This window comes from Rhamphochromis sp. 'chilingali' (assembly GCF_963969265.1).
Source record: "Rhamphochromis sp. 'chilingali' genome assembly, chromosome: 15".
NCBI lineage: Eukaryota > Metazoa > Chordata > Actinopteri > Cichliformes > Cichlidae > Rhamphochromis > Rhamphochromis sp. 'chilingali'.
The window spans coordinates 23,311,125-23,335,005 of NC_137942.1; the positions used below are offsets into that span (position 1 = coordinate 23,311,125).

General features: G+C 43.1%; 1 protein-coding gene across 2 annotated transcripts; it reads right to left on the reverse strand.

Annotated features, from left to right (window-relative positions):
• Window positions 1-1,666: 1,666 nt before the first annotated feature.
• On the reverse strand, window positions 1,667-20,879 carry smurf1 (SMAD specific E3 ubiquitin protein ligase 1). Of its 2 annotated transcripts, none has more exons than XM_080904457.1 (18): window positions 20,592-20,879; window positions 14,065-14,103; window positions 13,441-13,549; window positions 8,281-8,414; window positions 8,103-8,168; window positions 7,893-7,968; window positions 7,444-7,655; window positions 7,267-7,351; window positions 5,944-6,090; window positions 5,517-5,751; window positions 5,290-5,393; window positions 4,846-4,960; window positions 4,586-4,764; window positions 4,325-4,462; window positions 4,090-4,210; window positions 3,713-3,914; window positions 3,345-3,420; window positions 1,667-3,259 (listed from the first exon to the last, which is right to left on the reverse strand). In XM_080904457.1, the coding sequence occupies exons 1-18, from the start codon at window positions 20,644-20,646 to the stop codon at window positions 3,160-3,162; spliced, it is 2,193 nt and encodes a 730-aa protein (XP_080760583.1). In that variant the 5' UTR covers window positions 20,647-20,879; the 3' UTR covers window positions 1,667-3,159. The 2 variants fall into 2 exon arrangements, with proteins under 2 accessions (XP_080760583.1, XP_080760582.1); XM_080904456.1 differs by having other exon boundaries at window positions 3,345-3,429.
• Between the last annotated feature and the right edge of the window lie 3,002 nt (window positions 20,880-23,881).

The following is a 23,881-nucleotide window of genomic DNA, read 5'->3' on the forward strand; positions in this document are numbered from 1 at the left end:
AATGTAGTCCCACCCACACTTGCCTGATTCTTCACCAAGCGTTAAGTCCAAGATACAAACGTACCCATTCTGTCGCGAAATACAGGTTATCTACTGCGTGAGGTATTGTATTTATATGTAGGGCTCCTTAAACAAGAAGCAGAAAAACTTTGAACTATTAGCTCTCTCTCCCTTTTAGTTAGGATTAAAGAAAACCATACTCAAACAACAGATCAAAATAATATACTTAAAATGACTTTGAATATGAAAATCATATGTAACTATCAAATCTGTATGTTTAAATGCTCTGTAACGCTATAACCTATTTACAGGAAACCAGCTATGCTTTTCACGTTTTCCTAACATTTATAGGATTCTATTGCAATGATGAATTAAATAATCATAAATAAACAGTTCAGTGTCTGTCCAAGTTATCCCACAGACTGCACTAAATACTCTGTTTCAGATGACTGACTCAGCCACTGAAGAATCTCCAATTTCTTTGCCTCTTGGGTTATTTTTTACAGTTTGCTTTGGGTCATTATCCATTTGCAACGTGAAGCTCTGTCTTGCAGGATTTAGCTGAATCTGAGCAGACAGTACAGCCCTATACACTTCACAATTCATCCTGCTGCTTCTATCAGCAGTCACATCATCAATAAACACTGTATGGCAGCCATACCTCCACCATGTTTGACAGATGATGTGGTATGTTTCAGATCATGAGCCGTTTCTTTTCATCTCCAGACTTTTCTCATCATTCTGGTAAAAGTTCATCTGAGTTTCATCTGTCCATAGAACTTATTTTGTTATTTTACAGAGATGCAAAGGCTCTTTTAGATGTTTTCTTGCAAAGTCTAATCTGGCCTTATTCATGAATAACAGTTTGCACCTTGTTTTGAAATTTCATTCATGAAGGTGTTTCTTGATTGTAGACTTTGATAATGATATGCCTACCTCTTCCAGGGTGTCTCAGGTTTGTTACATGTCGAGAGCACCCTGGAAGAGGTAATCTGCTTTTCTTAACCTTGGGAGTTACCTACTGAGTTGTTGAGCAGGTCAGGACATTCTGTCTTTTACAAATGAACCAGATTGTTGATTTGCGCTCTCTCTCTGCGGTTTTATTTTTGCAGTCTAATGAAGGTCTCCTTAATTTGCATCAACATTTGTTTGGCTCTCATTTTGAAAAATCCAGTAAACAGCTACAAAATCCAACACTTGGAATCAACTCCTGATACTTTCTGTGCTTCGGCTGTTATGGAATACCATGGGAACAGGCCTCACCAGACTGTGAAACTGTTTGTCAGTCAATTGCCCAATTACTTCAGAGCCTCTGTAAATGGGGGCACTGTGCATAAAAATGGCCCGAATTCCTAAACAGTTGTTAAACCCATTGAATTCAAACTGAAAGTGTGCACTTCAATCACAGTTCCTTTAAAATCCACTGTGGTAGTGTACAGAGGCAAAAATGTCCAAATACTTAAACTTTACTGCAAATATTAATCATTTTGAATCGATTTGTGTGATTCATGCAAAGTCCAAGAGCAAAGCAGGTCTCTTTTGCTTACATGCTCTCATTAATGTTAATGTTTGAAGTGATGGAAACCTGCTTAAGAATACATATAATAAATGTGTTTGGTTTAATTAGACCCATAAGAGTCGACATAGAGACACAAGACACAAGCAATGTATTTTCAATGTAATTTCTTTTAATATAATCTTATTTACAACGCAATTTTCATAAATGTTTAGTACATAGTAAGTTACAATACTTCTGCATCCATTACACAGTGAACTCATACCCTTGATAATACAGACTGAAATGGTCCTGCTTATTAACAGTCTTCAATTTAAAACAGAACTTTCTATGTTGCTTGCTCAACTTCTAAGCTTCTGATTTCGTTCAATTTGGAGCATTAATGACTGCTAAGAAACTCATTCATGGTCTTGACGATGACTTCTTGCCAACATTCAGGCTATGGAGAGAAAAAGGGGCGGGGATCAGGGCCACAAAAAAAAAAGCAGGTAAAATGAGGGCTAAAACTTGTATAAAAGGCTTAGGAGATGTAACTATACAGAATTCCAGAAACACGTTCTTTCAATCCTCGGTTTAAAAAAAACAAAAAACAAATCCAGATGACCTCTCCATAACATCAGTAGAGTTAGAATTTTTTTAAATTAAGGCTTGGGAAAGCCACTTTGATTTCATTTTTAACAGATGTAACAGGGCATTTAAAACACCAAAAACACTAGCAGGTTTCATACAATGACAAGGAGTATTTCTCTGCAGTAATACGAATGTTAAAAAAATGTAACAAAATTCAATAGAACCCACTTTGTGGGTTACTTGCATGTGAATTGACCCTTCAACTATGGGGGAGGGGGTGATGAGGACATTAGTGTGGGCTCCACGCAGAGCATATAGCAGCTTGGTCAGTAATCACTTAGTAATAAATAATAAAATAGAGTGGATCAGAGTGGTCGCAGATACAAACAAAGGAATTAAGATTAAAAAAAAAAGAGAGAAAAAGAGGAGCAGGCTCATTTGATCATTTTTACAGCGTAACCGAGTGTCATGCCTGACACAAACGCAAAAACACGCAGACACATAGATCTGCACTCTCTCACATGCACACACACCCAGACAAACACGTGTACATACATGCGCTCATTCTGAGACACGACAGTGGTTAAACACGAAGCATGAATACTAGTCAATCAATCGACTCGTCAGGCAGAAAGACAAACAGGCTCTGTCTTTTTTTCTTTTTTTTGTTTTGTCGTCTTCTTCACAAATCTGATTTCTATGTTCCCGGCTTCGTATCCGATTGGCTGAATCCGTCCCGAGACTTCGCTGCGGTGGTTAAACATTCTGAAGGATGACATCATAGCTTGTTAAAACAGAAGGATAAAAATGCTTCTTCAAAACATTTGAAAAAATTTTTAGTCCTTTTTTTTTTTTTTTCTTTTTTAAATGTTCTCCTCCCGCTGTGCTTCCTCCTTTAACCTCCAACAGGTTCGGGAGGTGAAGGTGTCGCCGGAGAGTGAGTGTGTTCTTGTGATGCTTGGCTGCTCTGTATACTTTGTGTATACTTGATATTCGGTTTGTGTGTGTGTGCATATATGTAAAATGTCACATAGTCTGTGTGCACGTGCAAGGGCCAAGTGTGCGCAGATTCATCACTCCACAGCAAAGCCGCAGGTCTCCTCCACAGCAGTCAGCAGTTTCTCGTAAAGCTTCTCGTAAGACTCATAGGGAGGGATGTCTATCCTGTTGAAACTGGAGGCAGAAAAGAGTGAATTACTTCACTAACAAAAAAATAATTGACACAAATATAGACACACTAAGAGAAATCGGTTCTTACCACGTGTGAGCCTTGGGCAAGTTTTCTGTGTTAGCATCTATCAAATGGATGGTGAAGAGTCTTGGTCCTGCAGAACCTGTAGAGCCTTACACACATACATTCTAGTTATCACTGCTCTGGTACACAGAAAAGACTTTAAATAGAAAAAGCTCTCAACACTCTTTAATGGGTTTCAGATTGAAACGTGCATCTAACCATTCTCACATGAAGCTAATATCGTTCTAATTTGGGTTAAAAAGTTTGCATTTAAAGGCCTTGTATATGAGTTATGTGTTGAAAAAGTGAACTAAATGTTACCATCAAAGGAATAGCAGAAGCAAAGTGTAACCAAAAGGTGTATGTTGTGTTTGTACCAGTGCATGACCCACCCTGCAGCGCTTTGAATCCCTGTAGGGGGACCCTGGTGGAGCCTGTGACAAACTGCAGGAGGCGTCCTCTCCTCTCCTCACTGAAAGCCTCCACTGCTTGCCAGAACCACCGCACCACATTGCTTTCACTTGTGCAGTGTTTCAGACGGGTGTTAGTCTTCCAGTCTGCAAGGTCTATTTTTCCTAGTCCACCAATGATCAACTGAAGAGATTTAGAGACGGGGTGGTGGGTAGGGGTTTGAGATGGATATAATGAATTAGATAACAGATTAGAAGAAGAAATTTAATCAAAACTACCAATCCAACATGCAGATATGGTAAAAGTCATATAAATATTTAATAAGTACTAATATATTGTTGACGTATCAAACGCGTACCTCAAGTTCTTTATGGTCGAAGGGTTTGAGGAGGTGCTGTGGGATGAGCTCACTGAACCCCTTCTGCAGAGCCAGAAACTGGGCTTCAATTCCACGCATAAACCTCCAGTTCACATAAAGTCTGAAATGAATAAAATAAAATAAAAAATAAGTAAACGTCTGGCAGACGTTTGCAAGTAATGTTTACACTCTGTATCCGACACAGAGTTTAGAGTACTACTGTGGAGTTATTTACCTTACATATTCTTTCTTGTTCTCCTCAGTGACGGGGACATTACGACCATTAGGCTTGAGTTCATGTTGTGAGAACTTCCCAAAGGCATTGTGCTCTACACAGAACGTGTGATCAAGTACTGAAGTGATGTCATTCTCCCTGCACACAACACATCAAAGTAAAAGCTGAAACGGAAACTATGTAGACAAGCACGCAGGACACAAACTAAGCAGTCTGCCTGCGCCAGGCTGAGAGGATTCATTTATTGGTGCTTTTGCTCACAATATCCAGACGAGGCTCTTGTGCAACTCGGGGTCGGTGGTCTCCAGGTCGTTGAGTTGGATGGGTTTGCCCAGCAGCTGTTTGTAAAAGGGCAACGTGAAGCTCCCGTTGATGTAGTGACCGTGAAAAACTGCCAGGCCCATCACACGACCCACAAAGTGGAAATATGACAGGTGGTCCTTAAAAGAAAGACAGTGTGATACACAGAGTCGGGACTTATTAGCATTGTTCGTTATGTGGGTTTACTTGTGTGTACTCACAGGATTGATGGAGGAGTCTGGGTTGATCTGTAGTGTGTAGATATTGTCTGTGGAGTACTGGAACAGGCCGTAATAGGGGTTTAACATCTCGTGACACAGCAGGTACAACCACTCCCTGCAGACAGACACCACAATGATCACAAAGATGAAGTAGCACCAAGACTTTAGTGAAAACAATCAAATACAAGATCCTGTCTTTGTATCCAGTCTTTTGTACAAGCAGTTGATGTAGCACTTTTTCAAAACATGGGGTAAATTTATAAATTATATAGTAATTAAGTTCACAGCTGTATGTCAGACTACCCCTTACTACCTGTAAATTCTCGGTGGGAAACACTGCAGTAACATTTAACATTTAAGCGCAGGCATTAAAAGAGCTGTCACCGTGTACTTAGCACTGGTACTTGGACGATAGGATGATAAAAGCACCGTGCAGCAAATTACCTGGCCACTCCACCATAATCGAGTCCTTCCTCTCCCCTGAACTTCACCATTAGCCGTTTCTTCAAGTCTTTGGGCCTCATCTTCATTATCTGCCGGTATGACTCCTGTATAACGCACACAGCTTTAATTACAGGCTATCAGGTTTAGATCAGTTTTCTTTTGTTAATCGGTTATTTAATATTCACAGCCAGTGCTTCTGTGTTTCCTCCGCTTCCACCTGCACTCACCTCAAAGATCTCCTCTCGGGACACCTCTATACGACAGTGTCCCGCTTGAGGCTGCTGCAGCGACAGCTCGTGGCGGAGCAGCTTTAATTTGTGCACCAAATCTCTTTCGTATCGCGCTGCCACATCTCCATCCCCTCCTCCTCCGCCGCCGCCACTTACTCCTCCACCGCCCCCCTCCTCACCCCCCACATCCATCTGGGGGGCCTGGGAAGATTCCTTCACTTGTGATTGCTGACTGGAGGTGGGAAGAAGTAGAGGAGGAGAACAGAAGGGAAATATAAGGTTGTGGAAGAACGATACGCACAGGATTACACACAGCCCCATTCAGCATAAGCAGTGAAATCTACCATAAGCTCATGTTTCTGTATATCACACCAGTCAGCAGCGTTAGTAGGTCGGTGGCAGATTAGATTGGTCCATGCTTTACCTGATAATGTTGTGTAGGCGCGGGTCTGTGAACTGTGTGGTTCGGTTGTTGTGGTCCACAAAGTAGATCCGGCCAGACACAGTGCTTCGGACCTCCCAGCCTACAGGTAAAGGCCCGAGTTCCTCACAGCTCACGCTGGCCAAATCCCTGCACCAGTAACAGATAAACACAGTGAGACAGAGCACCACATTTCCACCTGTTCTGAACATGCATACTAAGTAGTATAATCCTCATACTGAACTAAACTTGGACCCCAAAGGCCCATGAAAAGCTACTAAGAGTTATTTTATTTATCTGCTGCTGAATAAGAGCATAAAAAAGACAGCGGGCATGCTCTAAAGACACATGGAGCAATGTGTTTATGCACTTCTTTTAGATATCGCTGCTCATTACAGGGTCGAACTGTGTATTTAGTGTCGGGTCACAAATTTGAAGAAACTGTTAAACCTCTTTGGGCTACAAACTTTGAGAACCTTATTAAAACCAAAACATTTGTTGAAGAAATGCTTGTACATGTTTACTGTGATCAGTACCTCACCATAACAGATTTTGAAATTTTCCTCAGTGTGAAACAAAACACTTGAATTTCATCATTTTTTTGGCCCTCTTTACGTAACCCTTGAATCAAACTTTAAAACACAGTCATTTGGACATGTTTATGATTAAGGTCAGCATATAGGGTCAGAAGTAATGGGCTGTTATGACAGATTTATAGTTAGCAGACATTTTTATGACCGGGGGCAGTTCGTACTGTCAAAACCATCCATAAATCTTACTAATTAAGAATTGTAAGTGGTGTAAAACTGTCACAGTCACCCATTAGCACAAATTATGAGATCATAAAACAAGATGTATCTACACAAAGTATAACTTGTAGATAAAGTATGATATAAGATGTAGATAAGGCCTAAAATGTTAGCCTGAGTGTATAAGTCAAATGCTTAAAACATTAATTTTAGTGTATTGACAAGTCAACCATATCACTCTAGTTTAGAATAGGTACAATATTAGAGTTATAATCCCAACTATCCGATGGTCCTCTATGAGCATGCACTCAGCAAAAGTAGGAAGGAAGAACTCCCTCTCAACATGCAAAGAAAAGTTTAAATTACATGTAAACCTACATGTGAATGCACTCACTTACAGAAACAGACTTTTCTTGTAAAGCCTTTAGAAAAATTTTATACAATCCTGAGTATAACCCTGAGAGTAGAGTACTTTAAGGGTGTGTTAAGTCTGCAGATGCAGTGGCTAAGTCTCTTTGTAGGCTTTCACCTCTTTTCCAGTTATGCTTGGACTAAATGAAGTGCAGCATAGTCATACCGTGGTATCCGGGGGTCATGCCAGGTGCTGACGCCTGTCTGTGTGTGGAGGAAGTACACCTGGCCCTGCACTGTTGTTCGCTGCTCTGTTTTAACAAGAAAAGAAAGCCATTAAATGGACTATGTGAGGTTTAGGTTAAACAAATATCTATAGCCACAACAGGAGTTCATCACTGACCGTATCCCTCTGGCAGGTCAGGCGGTTGGTGTCCATGTGGTCTGTTCTGAGGGGTGTGGCCATGACCTCTGGAGTCCTGCCCTCTGATTCGCTGGGTCTGAAGACGGCTCTCCTGACTGGGAGAGTCGAGCCGACAGTTCCCGCCTCCCGCGGCACCGGTGGAGTCGGAGTAGGGCAGCGGTTCTTCACTGAAACACCCCTCAAACACAGGCCTACACACAAACGCACAAAGAAAAACACACTGGAATCACATGACGGGTCAACTGCTTTTTATTTCAAACTCAGCGCAACAAAGACAGCAGGAGGGACAAATACTTAACAAATAGAACTAAAATAATCCTCTGACCTAAAACAGGTTGTTGTGTAACATCACATGAGATCCAAACAACAGTCTTGTATTTAAAAGTTAGGGTGTGATATTAGCAGGGTTAACATCTGGTGACACTCACCCATCATTTTCTAACAGTCCTCTACAGTCCACAACAGGGCCTCCGCTGCCAATGCGGTCTCGTGTTTGCAGGCTCACTGTAAACAAGGAGGACGGACAGGTCAGAGAGTTGACGCCGTGTTAGAGGGGGGAGTGCAGAAAATGCACACAGTGAAAGAAAAGCAACAATATGACTAATCTGTACATACGCTCCATCGCTGTCCAGCCTTACCTACAATCTGCCCCCGCACTGCATCACTGTCAGAGGGGTTCAGCTTACATAGATCTAGACGCTGGTCTGAAACAGGAAGCAAATACATTTTTATTTTCTTGACAGAGCAGCACTAAATAAATGGTGTGAAAATGTGTGTATTTAAAATCAGAGCAGTAGATAAAGACGACGGCCTTACATCCTGTGTCTTTTAGCCTGCTGATGGCATTAGAAAGCAGTCGTATGCAGCCCAGAAAACCTGCCCCCTGTCGTTTATGGATCTTCTTGTGGTTCCATATACTGATGGTGATGGAGTCTGTTTTACCAATGTAGCTAAAAAAAACAAAACAAGTGACAAGTGCAACAGGTCTCTTTAATCCAGCTTTTTATAAAGGCGAGCCATTTTAAAGGTCAAAGATCTGAATGAATGAAACAATCAACATCTGTAGATCTTCTGCATCTTTAATGAGTTGTTACATTTACATATAACTGAAAATCAATTAAAATGACAAAGAATAGATGAGTTGCTGCCAAAAGTGCTTCAAGATGGCGCCGAGTATGGCAGCCTCGTCGCGAGCTCCCCCAAGCAACGGCTTTCTTCTGTGTTTAATTTTACTTTTCCTTTATTTTTTCACGAGCAGCACTTGTCTCCTTGTGTACGACCAACAAGCCTTACTGGACATAAAAGACGGTCTTTCTTATAACTTTCCGGAGTTCAAGTTTTGCAACACGGACGCTCCGTTTGCAGACCCCCCATTCATCTCACCTGAGACGCCTTTGTTCTCTGGCCCTGGAGGCCGCAAACGCCGACGCAGAGGGAGAAGATCTGGCGTTCTGGTTCGACTGAGACGGCGCACTTACAGACCACCGTTACCCAGTTTATTACTGGCTAATATGCAGTCTCTGGAGAACAAGCTGTGCGAGCTTCGGGCACGGATCTCATTCCAGCGAGAGATGCGGGACTGCTGCGTGATCTGCCTCACAGAAACCTGGCTATCGGACAAAGTACCGGACTCCGCAATACAACTGCCGGGGTTCTCTGTGCACCGCGCGGACAGGTCACAGGATCTTACTGGGAAAAGCAGAGGCGGTGGTGTGTGTTTCATGATCAACAACAGCTGGTGTGATTATGCGAACGTGCACCCGGTCAAATCCTTCTGCTCACCGGACCTGGAGTACCTGATGATTAAGTGCCGGCCATTCTGGCTACCGAGGGAATTTACAGCAGTGATTATTACGGCTGTTTACATTCCCCCACAAGCCGACACTGACCGTGCACTCAGGGAACTGTACAGCGCGATCAGCAGCGAGGAAACCGCACACCCAGAGGCAGCGTTTATCACAGCCGGAGACTTTAATAAGGGAAACCTGAAGAAAGTCTCACCAAAACTCCATCAACACATCCTTTTCAACACACGTGGAAACCGGCAACTCGACCACTGTTACACCTCTTTCCGGGATGCGTACAAAGCCCTCCCCCGCGCCCCATTCGGCCAATCAGATCACTGCTCCATCCTGCTCCTGCCCGCCTACAGGCAGAAGCTGAAACAGGAAGCTCCAACCCGGAGGGCGGTGCACTGTTGGACGGACCAATCGGAGTCTGCGCTGCGGGACTGTTTTGATCACGCGGACTGGGAAATGTTTCACGTGGCCGCCAGAGACATTGATGAATACACAGACTCAGTCTGTGGATTTATCAGGAAATGCGTGGAAGATGTCGTCCCATCCAGAACAGTCAAATCCTTCCCAAATCAAAAACCCTGGATTAACGGAGATGTTCGCGCGGCACGGAACACCGCCTTTGCCTCCGCGAACACATCGGACTACAAACACGCACATTACCAACTCCGGAAGACGATCAAAGCAGCCAAACGTGAGTACAGGGACAGGGTGGAACAACAGTTTGACAACCCTCGGAGTATGTGGCAGGGACTAAACACGATCACAGACTTTAGAGGGAAAACCAGCACACCGCAGACCACGGCCTCTCTGTGTGAGGATCTAAACGTATTCTACGCTAGATTCGACACAGCGAACACCATGAGACCGGACAGAGTGCGCACCGCGGATGACGTCAGTGCGCACACTGTGTCTGAGGAGGATGTGCGGAAGTGCTTCAGGAAGGTGAACGCACGCAAAGCTACTGGTCCGGACGGGATTCCCGGCCGCGTCCTCAGGTCATGCGCGGCTCAGCTGGCTGGAGTGTTCACGCACATCTTCAACCTTTCCCTCTCTCTGTCTGTAGTCCCAGCCTGCTTCAAAATGGCCACCATCGTCCCTGTACCCAAATCCTCCACCATCTCCTCATTGAACGACTGGCGACCTGTAGCCCTGACCCCCATCGTAAGCAAATGCTTCGAGAAGCTGGTCAGGGACTTCATCCGCTCTGCACTACCCGACTCACTGGACCCTCTACAGTTTGCATACTGCCACAACAGGTCCACTGATGATGCCATAGCCCTGACACTACACACTGCCCTGTCACACCTGGAGAAGAGAGACACGTATGTGAGGATGCTGTTTGTAGATTACAGCTCAGCATTCAATACCATCGTTCCCTCGAAGCTGGACAGGAAACTGCAGGATCTAGGACTGAGCAGCTCCCTCTGCAGCTGGATCCTTAGCTTCCTGTCTGACAGACGCCAGGTGGTCAGACTGGGCAGCATCACCTCATCCCCCATCACACTGAACACTGGTGCTCCACAGGGGTGTGTACTGAGCCCTCTCCTGTACTCACTCTACACCTACGACTGCACGGCCACTAACAACTGCAACATCATTGTGAAGTTTGCGGACGACACTACAGTGGTGGGTCTTATCACCAACGGTGATGAGACGGCTTACAGGGAGGAGGTCAGCGCCCTGACCCACTGGTGTCAAGACAACCATCTCACCCTCAACGTCGCAAAGACAAAGGAGTTGATAGTGGACTTCCGGAGGTGCAGAGAAGTACACACCCCCATCACCATCAACGGCGCTGCTGTGGAGAGAGTGAGCAGCTTCCGGTTCCTTGGCGTACACCTGGCTGAGGATCTTACGTGGTCAGTACACACAAACAAAACAGTGAAGAAGGCGCAGCAGCGCCTCTTCTTTCTCAGGAGACTGAAAAGATTCGGCATGAGCCCCCGCATCCTCAGGACCTTCTATCGCTGTGCCATTGAGAGCATCCTCACTGGATGCATCACCACCTGGTATGGCAACAGCACCGCCTACAACCGCAAAGCTCTCCAGCGAGTAGTGCGGTGCTCTGAACGGATAATTGGAGGTGAGCTTCCCTCCCTCCAAGACATCTACAGGAAGCGCTGCCTGAGGAAAGCGGGGAGGATCATCAAGGACTCCAGTCACCCCAGCCATAAACTGTTCAGACTGCTTCCATCAGGAAGGAGGTTCTGCAGCATCCGGTCCCGTACCAGCAGACTGAGAGACAGCTTTTTCCATCAGGCCATCAGACTGCTGAACACGTCATAGACACCTCAGCTTCACTACTGGAACTTCAACATTATGCACTCCACACTGTATATAAATGCCACTTGTTTTGCACATATTCAACTCTGTATATTTTATATATTTTATTATTATTATTATTATTATTATTATTATTATTATTATTATTATTATTTTATTTTATTTTTTTACTATTTAATTTGTAAAAATGTGTATACACACACACACACACACACACACACACACACACACAGGAAAATATTTAGTATACACATCCAGAAATGCATACACTATTATATATTGTACATATATTTATTAGTTTCAGGTTGGCCATTCTTGTATTTTGCTCGTTTGTGTTGTTGTGTTTGCACATCTCTGTTGCTTGTGGGGCTCGCACACAAGAATTTCACTCGCATGTGCTGTGCCAGTGTGCCTGCACATGTGATGTGACAATAAAAAGTGATTTGATTTGATTTGAAAGTGGAGGAGTTTAAGTGTCTTCAGGTCTTCACAAGTTCAATTCAATTTTATTTATACAGCTCCAAATCACTAGAACAGTTGCCTCAAGGTGCTTTAAATTGCAAGGTAGACCCTATGATATTACATACAGAGAAAAACCCAACAATCACATGACCCCCTATGAGCAAGCACTTTGGCAACAGTGGGAAGCAAAAACTCCCTTTTAACAGGAAGAGACCTGCAGCAGAACCAGGCTCAGGGAGGGACGGCCATCTGCTGCGACCGGTTGAGGTGAGAGAAGGAAGACGGGATAAAGGATATGCTGTGGAAGAGAGCCAGAGCTGTGAGACTGACGCGGGGATTGGGGGCAGATGCTGTACTGATCTGTGGTGATGAAGAGAGCTGAGCTTAAAACTGAACCTGTTGATTAACTGGTTGACCTATGCTCCTACCTTCACCTATGGTCATGAGCTCTTGGTAGTGACCGAAGGAATGAGGTGGCGGACACCAGTAGCAGAAATTAGTTTCCTTCGAAGGGTGGCTAGCCTCTCACTTAAACAGATTTCATACTTTGTGTCTGTGAGTTTGCTAGGATCTGTTTGGGTCCCAGTGACGTCAAACTCATCATCAGACAGTCAGTGTGAGGATCAGCTCAGGCATCCACGTACCTGCCTGTTTTTTGTAACCGCACAGATTCACCTGCAGAGAATTTACATTACAATCCACCAATGACGCATCCCATCAAGGCAGCGTACTTCAAAGAAGTATAACAGGAATGAATATTTGGCTGTAGGGTCTCCAGCAGTCCGTGTCCCCAACAGAGCATAATGCAGGCTTTAGAGACAGGGTGAGGAGTTGAGTCGTTTGAGAGGGATTCAGAATAGCGCCACTGCTACTCCACATCGAAAGAAATGGTTCGGGCATCTGAAAAGGATGCCTCCTGGACACCAGGCCTCAGGTTAGACCCAGAACCTGCTGGGTCCAACCTGCTGGCTTGGGAATAACTCAGTGTCGCCTGGTGGTGACTGGGAAGAGGTGGCTGGGGCAAGGGGAGCCTGGGTCTCTCTGTTTGAGTCCCCAGTATACCTGGTGCGTTTATTGCTTTGTGTGCTGCCGGTAATGTCTTTAAAAGTCACTTCTACTCATGCCCTGTGATAAGGCACAGGCAGCCGCTAATGTCTTTTCATGAATGATAGGTGTCGCCACTCAGACAACACCAGCACATCTGTGCTGATATAAGACAAGAAGTCAAAAACTGTTGTTTTATTTTATTCTGTTTAAAACGCACGACAGAGGACTGCTGCCTCCGTGACCTGAACACAGACAAGTGGTAGAAAATGGATGGATGGCTATGTTAAACTAATTATAATTCATTTTAAATATCTATACCTAAGCAGAAATTACTTTACTGCAAACGTATAGTAGATTTGTTTTTAGAGCTGTGGACGAGACTCACAGGTCATAGTGCTGATTCCATTTGGGGTCCAGTGTGCTCTTTACTGTATCTGTAGAGTGGCATTGACCTGATCCGTCCACCACGACTTTGGCAAAAGGATCTGGCAGACCTGCACACAAAAACTTGTAATTAAAAATCTGTTGCCCATAAAGTCTCTCAAAATCCAAAGTGGCTTAGGTGCTTCTCATAAACATGATCTCCATGTTAAAACATTTAACATAAATGGAGTTGTTGTATTTGTATCTAGACTCATACTGGCCTGCAGTTTAAAAACAAACAGGAAATTCAGTTTGTTTGCCATTCTTATTAACAGTACTTGAGATTCACCATCTAATCTGACAGGAAATGAAGACTCTAATCCAGGCAGCCTTTAACAAATTCTGACCAAGAACAAAACTGGGCACACTCGGAGAAGCTTTGCAGCCTTAAACAAACCCCTGATTGTGGGGTGACAGTCAGGGTCATTGTTGTATTCCAGCGCTACCACAGGTCAACAGTTATCCCTCAGAACAGCAAATGAGCAACATCAATGGCACTCTGTTTTCACAGTCGCTCCTATGTCACACGGGCTCTTTATAATGCCAGAAATATGCATGTGAAAAAGATCACAATCAGAGTACTTACGAAAGAAGTCTTTCTTTGCGAGGTTCTTGGCACATAATACTGCAAGAGAAAGGAGAAAAAAATTACACAAATATATGTAATATCACAGCACGTAGGCTGACACAGAGGACGCATCTGAGGGGAAAGAATGTGGGTCAGGATAAATGTATGAATGCCAGAGGACGGTCATGAAAGTGGATATGACACGGACAGAGAAGTACAGGCTAGTGTCAGGCAAAAGGCACAAAGACAGACACACGCTGAAAGACCACCCACGGATAAAGCAGGAGACCACTTTCTATACCCACACCATCTTTGTAGAGTCAGAGAGCAGAGCTCAATCTGACCAAGACTCTGAGAATTTGTAAGTGTGTGCAAACTGTTGTTTATCATGTACGTGGGTGTACACAAAGTCTGGTTATTTGTTTCCCCAGACAGCTGGCATATGACACCCTAGGCTAGCTCTCCTCTAACACTGAAAACACAAGAGAGCAACAACTTTACAGCTATTTCTTTCTTCTTCTTTCTTTTTTTTTTTTTAGAAATACACTCAAGTGTTTGTTTCAGGGCAGAACAAAAACAAGCTGCATGTTGGTTTTCACAGCTGATGCAATGCAATTCAAAAGGTAAGCTGTAATCAACACGGATAATGTTTGCACTTCAAGTCCACTGGGCCTTTGTCAAATTTATATGCAGTGTTTTTATTTGGGCTGGTAAGTAAAGTGTAGGGTGTATACCTGTGAGCTCTGCTTTGTAAAGAAACAGTAAGGTTTTTGTTCTGACTGCATGTGAGCTTTGTGTTTGCTGTTTGACACACTTATCTGTAAAGATCAGCTGATCACTGTGCATTAAAAAGGACCTTCAAAGTTCCGCTTTTTTTAGTTAACTGTCCTGATGTTTCATCTCTTATTTCAGCGTGTCATAACAGTCAGTATGCTTAAGATTAGATTATCATCTTCTTCCGGTGCGCTAACATTTCTAAAGGTTAAAAAAAGAAGAATGTATTGGGCTAGCTTCATTTAGTCACCATCAGCGTCCAGAAGACACTGTAGTATTTCTGGCTTCTCTTCCCGTCACAGACGACGGCAGACCTAAACTTAGTTTTAGTCATTTTTAACTTTAGCTTTTAGGAAAAGAAGAATCCACACACTCCATGTCATGACTACGTGGGCAACAGCACAAATGCACAAACAGCACTTTCTGCCATAATTAGTAATCGTTTGCTTTGGAAGGCACTGAAGAGTGGAAATCACTAAAGCTGCACTAACTAACAGCTACAACTAACAACTAACAGCTTGAGTGAAAGTGACTACGTGCAGGCAAACACAGCTGTCCCAATGCCTCTAGCCTCTGCTGTCAATGCAGAAAAAAACCACAGTTAAGCCACTGTACTGGGTTATTGACAACATATAGGTTATGTGTGGATAAAGTATGATTTCCGTTGGTGTCGTGTTGCACATTTACTCCTGTGTTACTGCAGAATGTCAGTGTGAGTCTAGTGATTCACAGTCACACTGATATTTTAAGGAAGTAAATGCAAAATCTAACATGAACAGCACATTTCTTGAGCTGGACTGCAATGTCAGCAATTTATTTATTTTTTGATTATTCTTTAAATATTAAAAATACACACCACTATGGACCAACATAAAGGTCGCCAGAAAGTATTTATGAGTTCTTGTGCTAGTTTCAGCTCAAACTGTTTGACATGACACGTAATTAAGATAAACGGCTCTGTGGCCAAAAACAAGACAGCCTGACAGAACCTTAGAAAAATAATGTGGCTTCATCTCTCTGTTGTTCATTTTCATATTAAAATGAATTGGGGTGGGGTGGGGGGGTCAAAATCAGATCTGAGTTAGAATGTGTAACCCAATCAATCACCTGCATGGAGCTTGGCAGGGGAGCAATGGGTGCATGAAGTGGGTAGGAGAGTCATCCCACACATCTGAGGGGTTTTGTGGCCTTCATTACACATCTACCGCAACTTTAAATTACCTTTCATGGCAAGTTGAAATAAGCTGACTCTGCACTTAGTCTACTTTGATGATCCCTTAATTATTTGCCCTTCTTTTTTTACCCAAATGACCAAATATTTGCGTTCCTCAACATGTAGATTTGGTGCTTTTCTTGTTTTGTGTCCATTAATAGATTTAATCTTTGAGCTTCACGCTGCTGACCTGATAAAGCAATATTTTCATTTATTACCCCAGGCACTGGACTAGATCAGTGTAATTAATTCTTTAGAAGCTGATTTAAAAAAAAGTATTCTGCATATTAATAAAGATAATCTCAAAAGTCCTCCATCCAATCTACACTAACTGAACAATGCTGGTGAGACACTGGGAACATTTCAGAGTTAAGTACTGCTGGTACCGTCAGGGGAAAACAACCTTAGATCTTAACTGATCTGCCACACACCTAAACTGCCTTTTGATTCGGTTTGGCCCAGACAGCTATCTAGGAAGTTAGTCAGGCAGTCAGTGGTTTAGGATGTGGTGACCAGAGTGGCACGTACGTGTCTGGTGTTGCCTAGTCCATTTCCTGTGATTAACCAATGGAGAATGGCTTCAGGATATCCTTCCCTGTTCCCTGTCAACCTCTTCCAATCCTTTCCTCCTGACTCACACATTCCACACTGAGACTTCATCTTTTCTACAGACGTAATGAAAGAAACGCAGTGTGTGAGGAAAGGGAGGGAATCGAGTTTCTAAAGTCTGCCACCTATTTCAGACTGGAAGTAAAGGAAGCCTCTGTCGCTGTCCCTGCTGTGCTATTCACCAATTCTTCCCACAATGTGTTTTCTGACTTGCTCTTCTGTGGCCCTGAATGTGTGACAGGACCTTTCTCAGCATCTCAGGAAATTCCTCATTCTGCGAAGGTCATGGCTGGTAAAAAACACACAGAGCTTACAGCCTAACAGCTCAGCTGGTTCTCAGTTTCTTTCCCCACTGTCATTTCCCTTTCTTTTTATTTGCATTTACTGCCTTTCTGTTTAAAAAAAAAAAGTATGAAAAAGCTAGACAGTCAGTAGGGTAGTGATGGCGGGGGTTCTATTCATCCAATCTTGATGGGACAAGCAGAAACAGTTTGAGAGAGGTGAAGAAAAAGTGAGCCTCTTTTGCACCAGTCAGTCAGCTACATAAGGAATTTAAAAATCACATCAACCATCTCCTACAGACGTTAGCAAACTTGCTCTACACCTCTTTGACACCAGATATTCTTTGGATAATGACCAGAAATGCACAACTGCAGCGCCTAATTAAAGCTTCCTAAATCACCATTAATGGCCGAGTGCTCCGGTAACGAAGCCAAGGTAGTGCAATCTCTTTGCACTTTGATCACAGCTCGAGTCAAAAAACATGATGAATGCTGACAAACTTCGAGCGGTCTAGACTTTCTTGTCTCAGCAAGCGCCCGCAGCCTTACAAGCAGAACAACTCGTGAGCTTATGATGATGTCATTTCCTGTATGACCTTCTTCTTTCGGCAACAAAAACAAAGCAGTGGTTGGTGGACATGTGAGCAAATATCACACCTGCTTAATAACAAGTAGCCTGCAGTACACAGACGCAGGACAACAGAAGGGCTTGCACAAACACCCAGACAATGGTTCTGTAATGAAGAATAAGTGGACGCTGAGGCTCTTTAACCTCTTCATCCATGTTTCTACATCCTGTTTTGCATGCTTTTCTGTAAATGTGTTTCTGCACATACTGCAAGCTTAGTAAGTGAAGGGATTAGAAATGCTTATGCTGCTTCCTAAGTAAGCATGAATCGGACTCCCCCCTTCTCTCCTCTGTTGTATCCATCACACAAACACTCATTTTTATTTCACTGCTTTTTTTCTCCTTTTCTTTGATTGTTCCTCATTCCCTCGCACTTTTGTCCTCCTCTTTTCAGCTCCTTCACCCCTTCCCTCTCAAGTAACCTCTTGTCCTGATGCTGCCCGGTATTGCAGCTCAGGCAAGTTAAGCACTCAATCCGACTGACTGGCACCAAAACCTGAGCGGCACGTGTTGCGTCCACTAACTTTATCCTACTAAATGACTGATTCTTTAATTCCTTTCATGGCATTTTCCACAATAAAACACAAACAAAAACACCCTTTTCTCCACCATTTTTGACCAACTTATGTTCTGCATCTTGCCTTGACCATATTTTTGCATTCAAATGTTATGTTTCACAAGCTCAAAAACCAGAGATACACTACAGCTAGTTATTTTATTTATTTATTTTTTAAAATATTACTGCAGTTGCAAGTTTTTGGTATCAAAACTCACAAAATTAGCGTATGATCAAACATTTGGTGCTTTTTTTTCAAAATATTTAACACTGTGTATGACATAAATAATTTGGTTATACATTGGTTTCAATACAGAAGCTACTTCTGACTGTTCCCTTCTCACAAGCGGTGGATGCACTAGGTTGATTTGGTAGAGTTTTATGCCAGATGCCCAACCTAACGCAAACCCAGGGATTCGTGTGTCTCTGGCTGGAATTCAACCAGTATCCTTTTGCTTCCTAAACAAATGTCTATACCGCATTACACAAGTTTCAAAATAGTTTACATTTTTCCCCCCTGTTTTCATTAAGTATTTCACTTACTTAGGTCTTCCGTGTTATTCAAAGCAATACTTAAGCTTAAGAAAAAGATAACGAACACAGGAAGACACAACAATCACTTGTAAACACAACAAAGTCTCTCAGATCTGACCCAGTGTCAAACATGCTTATGTCCCTACTGCACACACACACGTGCACGCTTTCCAGATATACTGATGTTAAGGGGGGGAAACAACCAACTCTTTCTGGCAGACTGAACAGAGCTGGCCAGCCTGGCAGCATTGCACTCCCATTGGCTCATTGCACATTCCTTACCCAATTAGAATTCCACTCATACCTGTGGAGGCGGGGCACAGTCAGGGGCAATAACCTCTGGTTGCATACAAGTTTACACACACATACCTTCTCTGCTTGCTTTCATTTTAACTCACCTGATGAAACACTTTACGATAACATACTTCTTGTAGAGCTTATTTTACCAGAGTCGCTTACAGTAAACTTTATCATAAGAGGACACGATCTATTATAATCCCAGATGACTGCAGTGTTTTAACTGATTCTGATTAAAATGATTTGTTATCAGTTAATCTACCAATCTTAGTAGTATATAAAATACCCGCTTACAGTTGATACAATGACATAATCTATTTTGATCACAGATGTCACTCTTGAATGTCAAGAGTGACATCAGTCCTTTGTTATTATTTCAAACAAAAGGAGCGATGAACTGTTCTTTTGCAGATCTACGTGGCTAAGTGAGACTCAGTGATAACGTCAAGCGCAGATAACCTCAACCTGAAATGTATAAACAGTGGGATAAGTGACGAAGTGTGCTAGATCCGTTGGTCTGATTCCCGCCCTTCCTTCTTGAAATCCACTCTGAGAGGAAGAGTCAGTAAGTAAACAGCATGTGGGGTGCATTTTCAGACAGCACTTCACCACATCAGTGCTGACAGGAATTTGCTTTAAAAGACATCCATCACAATCATACCTTTGCAGTACACTGCTGCAATGTTCCATAAAAACCACACAAAGAAATATTTAGTCTGACGGAAAGCAAATTTTAGTGTGTGTCATTGCTCAGTTTTGACTCAGGGGGACAAGGCGTCTGCTCAGCGGCTCAGATGGGTCATTTCCATTTGAATAGAGGCCCTTGGATGCCCAGTGGGGTTACATTATCAACAGTAGGAACCTTTGTTCCAGCTGTGACTGTATGTGGAGCGGAGGAGGAAACTTCTATATGACCTACAGGGCAGACTCCGACCCACAAACTGAAAAATATTTTTTTTTAGCTCAATTCGGTTGAATAAATGACCCCTGAAGAACAAACATGCTGCACTTCCTTCAGTGGGGACAAGTTCAACGAGTCCGACATTTGTGCAGCTACAGCTGACACAGCAGCGAAATGCCAATCGATACTCATTGGTAATCCGGACTAGGATGTCAAATCTAGCGGGAGATCAATTTTCATACAGGCTGCCGCTCCACATTTGCTCTCTCCCCAGCGTTAGAGAGCTCGCCGCATTCGGCTGAAGCGGAGGTTTCGGCTGGTGGTCAGCACCCCCCAAAAAGGGTGTAGCTAGCAAGCGCTAGCGGTCAACATTAACCACAATGTTACTATTAGCTAGCAGGCTAAGAAGCCACTGTTAGTGGTTGATAAAGTTTCTGAGCGTGGCTTTCAAGCGTCGGCATTCACCACGACTAGCGGACTAGTCGCCTGTCTCAGCTGCAAAACGCACAGGACAGTGAACAGCTCCTCGGCTGTCCTCTCGGTAATTTACTTAGCATCTAAGCTAACAAGCTAGCACTCGGCTGGTGTTTGCCACACAAAAACCGGATGTTTGGGCGAACAGCAGACCCGAGAGGCTCAAAGACACTTCGCGTTGTCTCGTTGGGTTTGCTAAAATCAACACGTTACCGAGCAAACACTGAGTTCCGGTTTAAACGTGCACCGTAAGCTCTTTCTTTCGCTCTCGCTTTTACCTGTCAGTCGGATTTTGATGCTGGACCCGTTCCTCCGACTCCCAGGATTCGACATCACTCCGGGAAAAACGATCACACAAACTTCCCTGTCGAGCCAGCCAAAATCACAGTTTCACCAAGTAATGGAACTGCGAATAACTTCAGTTTCCACACATGCGGTTTGCTTTTGGTTTCCTCACGGATAAAAATGTATTATTTCACCGCAAAGTCTTGCGCTCCTTCGAAATCCGACAACACGGGAGAACATTTTCGGGCAGGCTCAAGCACGTACTGACGTATTGTTCTCAGTGTCTGTACAGTACGTGCTCGCTCCGGGAAGCGTGGGCGTGCCCGTGGTGATCAGATTCTTTCAAGTCTTTAGACATTCTGTTTTGGTTTTTATTTCAGTAATTAGGGCCCGGGCACTAAAAGTACGAAGACCCTACTGGAATTGCTCGTTTATTATTATTCAGACAAAACAAGTGGCTTTTTGAGGGCTTTAACATACTTAAAAACAGAGAAAAAATAAAGAAATGTTGCACACGTGTCAGGTCTGGTAAAAAGAAATTGGTATTTTAATAGTTTCGCATATGCGTGGTGCAAAATGGCTCTAGAGCGCCACCTATGCGTTGTTAAATAAAGTCCTATGACCACATAGTTTGAGCTACATGAATGAAATTTGGCACAGACGTGTAACATACCAAGACGAACAAAAAAGTAATTGGGCCCATCAACGCAAACCCAACAGGAAGTCCACCATTTTGAATTGAATGTGAGATTTTGGCACCGATTTTGCCATTTCTAGGCGTTGTACTTTTGCGAACTCCTAGGAATTTGATCAGATCAGCTTCATATTTGGTCTGTGTCAACTACACACCTGGGCCATTTAATTTACAACAGCATTCATTTTGTTAAAAAAATACAAAAATAGAACAACACACAGAACGGGCCAACATTTAACTAAAAATTGTTCAACTCAACAAAACTCAATCATTTTGCTGAAATGATACTGCTAGGTGTTTTGTTAGCTAGGCTATCTCACCTTGTTCAGGGATATTAGCTTCAAGGGGCAGTGTAAAAAGCATTTTTTTGCGTTTTTAAAAGTGACAGTTATGGATTGAATTTGATTGCTAAACATAATTTTCCACATAGTTTTCTTTTTCGTGTTCAACACTTCAAGCAAGCTAACATCAAGTGTGTGACAAACTCATAGTCGATCGATGTGGTCTGTGTGTGCCAGGTCAGCAGTCAAATCAGTTAAGATATGAAGATGCCTCTGTTTAGAAATATATGACCAAAAGAGGGTATCTTAAGGTGTGAGACGCCCCCTGCTACAGGGGAACGTCACTTACATTGTTGTTAAAAAAGCATTTGCTCCCTTCCAGATTTTATGGACTCCAGTGAACCACAGTGAGATCCATTAACCACAATTGGAAAAGAACTTGTAACAGTCGTGAACCTTACCAGGAGTGGCTGGCCTACCAACATTCAGTGCATCGATGACTCATCCAGGAGGTCACAAAGAACCCAGAACAACATTAACGAACTACAGTCCTCACTCGCCTCAGTCAGAGTTCATGATTAAACAATAAGAAAGAGACTGGACATAAATGGCATCCATGGAAGTGTTCCAATGAGAAAACCACTGGTGACTGCAAAGAACAAAACGCCTCGTCTCACATCCACCACAGCTCATCTTGATGATCCCCAAAACTTTGGGAAAACATTCAAAAGTTTCAGAAGGGTTAAACAGTCCAAAATGTCTCCGCAGAAATGTGCCACCACTGTAAAATGTACAATATGGACGATAAATATAGCCACTATTTACAGTTTTCACACAAACATTTTCGCACCAGTGTACCGCAGTGAAGTGTTGCATTATTTGCAGGTGTACACCATAAATCTAGAGAGTCGTTATCTGATGGTTCAAGGGGTCCCAGAAATTGGGGTTATAACTTGATTCAGCTGTTTGCCCTCTATGGAGCTGTAGATGAGTATAGGCCCCTGGATGAGTATCCTGCTGAGGAGTTCACAGAGGTCTACTTTGTAAAGTTCCAGAAACTGTTCGTTATGCATAACTGGCAAAGTCTGAAGAACCTTCGGAATAATTTGGTTTCAGTTCAGCAAAGCGACACATGGGTGAGAAAAGTTTCTATGGTGGTGTGCTGCACATGTGCTAAGTCCGTATAATTTTATACCTATAGGTTAGATTTTGCTTCACAAAATCCACCACTCCAATAAACAACAACTTAGTTCCACCTTAGTCCGAGCAAACCTAAGGTAAGATAATCACACACACACACAACTAGTCACTTTACATCTTTTCATTGTTTCTTTGTACATTTCCACAATTTCCCTTTGGCACTTTTCTTTTAATTTGACTGGGATCTTTTTAAATGATGTTGATTTTTACACAGAAAGAGGACACGCAAGAGGAGCCTTCTTCATCAGAAAAAACTACCACGTCAGACGACAACAACCTCACACGCAAACAAACCTCTGGAAATGACAATACAAGGGAAACTTCAAACATCAGCTGCTATTTAGACTTTACTCTTCTGCTATTACCTCCCCAAGAACATCATTACTATGGACCTAAAAGTCAACATAGGGTTTTACTGACAGAGGATAAAATAGGGACTTTACACAATACCTGTGCTGACACAGCGAGAAGTGGATTCAAGGTGCAAATAGACCTTCTCAAATAGAGACAAGCAGCACATCAGACCACTGCAGTCAGATTTCTCCTTTGGACCACACACTTGGGAGAACCCTAAAGGCAAAATGGAAGAGGCTGAGGAGCCCTCCATTACTGTTTCTGGTCATAATGAGCCTTTGATTGGGCCAAAACGACCACATTGGCATCAAGATCATAGTCCTGTGGGAGGAAGCACCATTGGCAGAGCTGGTAAATTATTTACAGACCTGAGAATTTTTTTAATATTTTTATTTTTTGGAAAACCACGTGAAAACAGTTTTATCTGTGCAGCAAACAGCTCACCATCTTTTTCAGTATGATCTCCACCAGGTCTTTGATTCCTTCGTCAGGGTCCTCATTGGGCCGTCTGATGAGCCTCTCCTTCAGAAAATCGAGCATCTCCTCTCTAGAGATGGCATTGTCACCATTCAAGTCGTACATGCTGAAGCAATCTGAGCCATGCCAAACATAGGAATTTGTTTTAGGCAGATAAGCTACATGTGTTAAGGTGTGAGAGTGAGCCTAAGCAAAAAAAGTAAGATTGAGGAATTACATTTAATTTTTTCATCCAAGGTGCACCGAAGAAAAACAGGCAGTCCCCTCAATCCACTCT

Excerpts from the sequence above, each read along its gene's own strand:
- smurf1 (XM_080904456.1), bottom strand. The coding sequence starts at position 20,646 with ATGTCGAATCCTGGGAGTCGGAGGAACGGGTCCAGCATCAAAATCCGA. Across the intron at positions 7,352-7,443 it reads TGACCTGCCAGAGGGATACG|AGCAGCGAACAACAGTGCAG; the intron begins GTCAGTGATGAA and ends TTGTTAAAACAG. Across the intron at positions 5,394-5,516 it reads CCCGAGAGGAGATCTTTGAG|GAGTCATACCGGCAGATAAT; the intron begins GTGAGTGCAGGT and ends TGCGTTATACAG.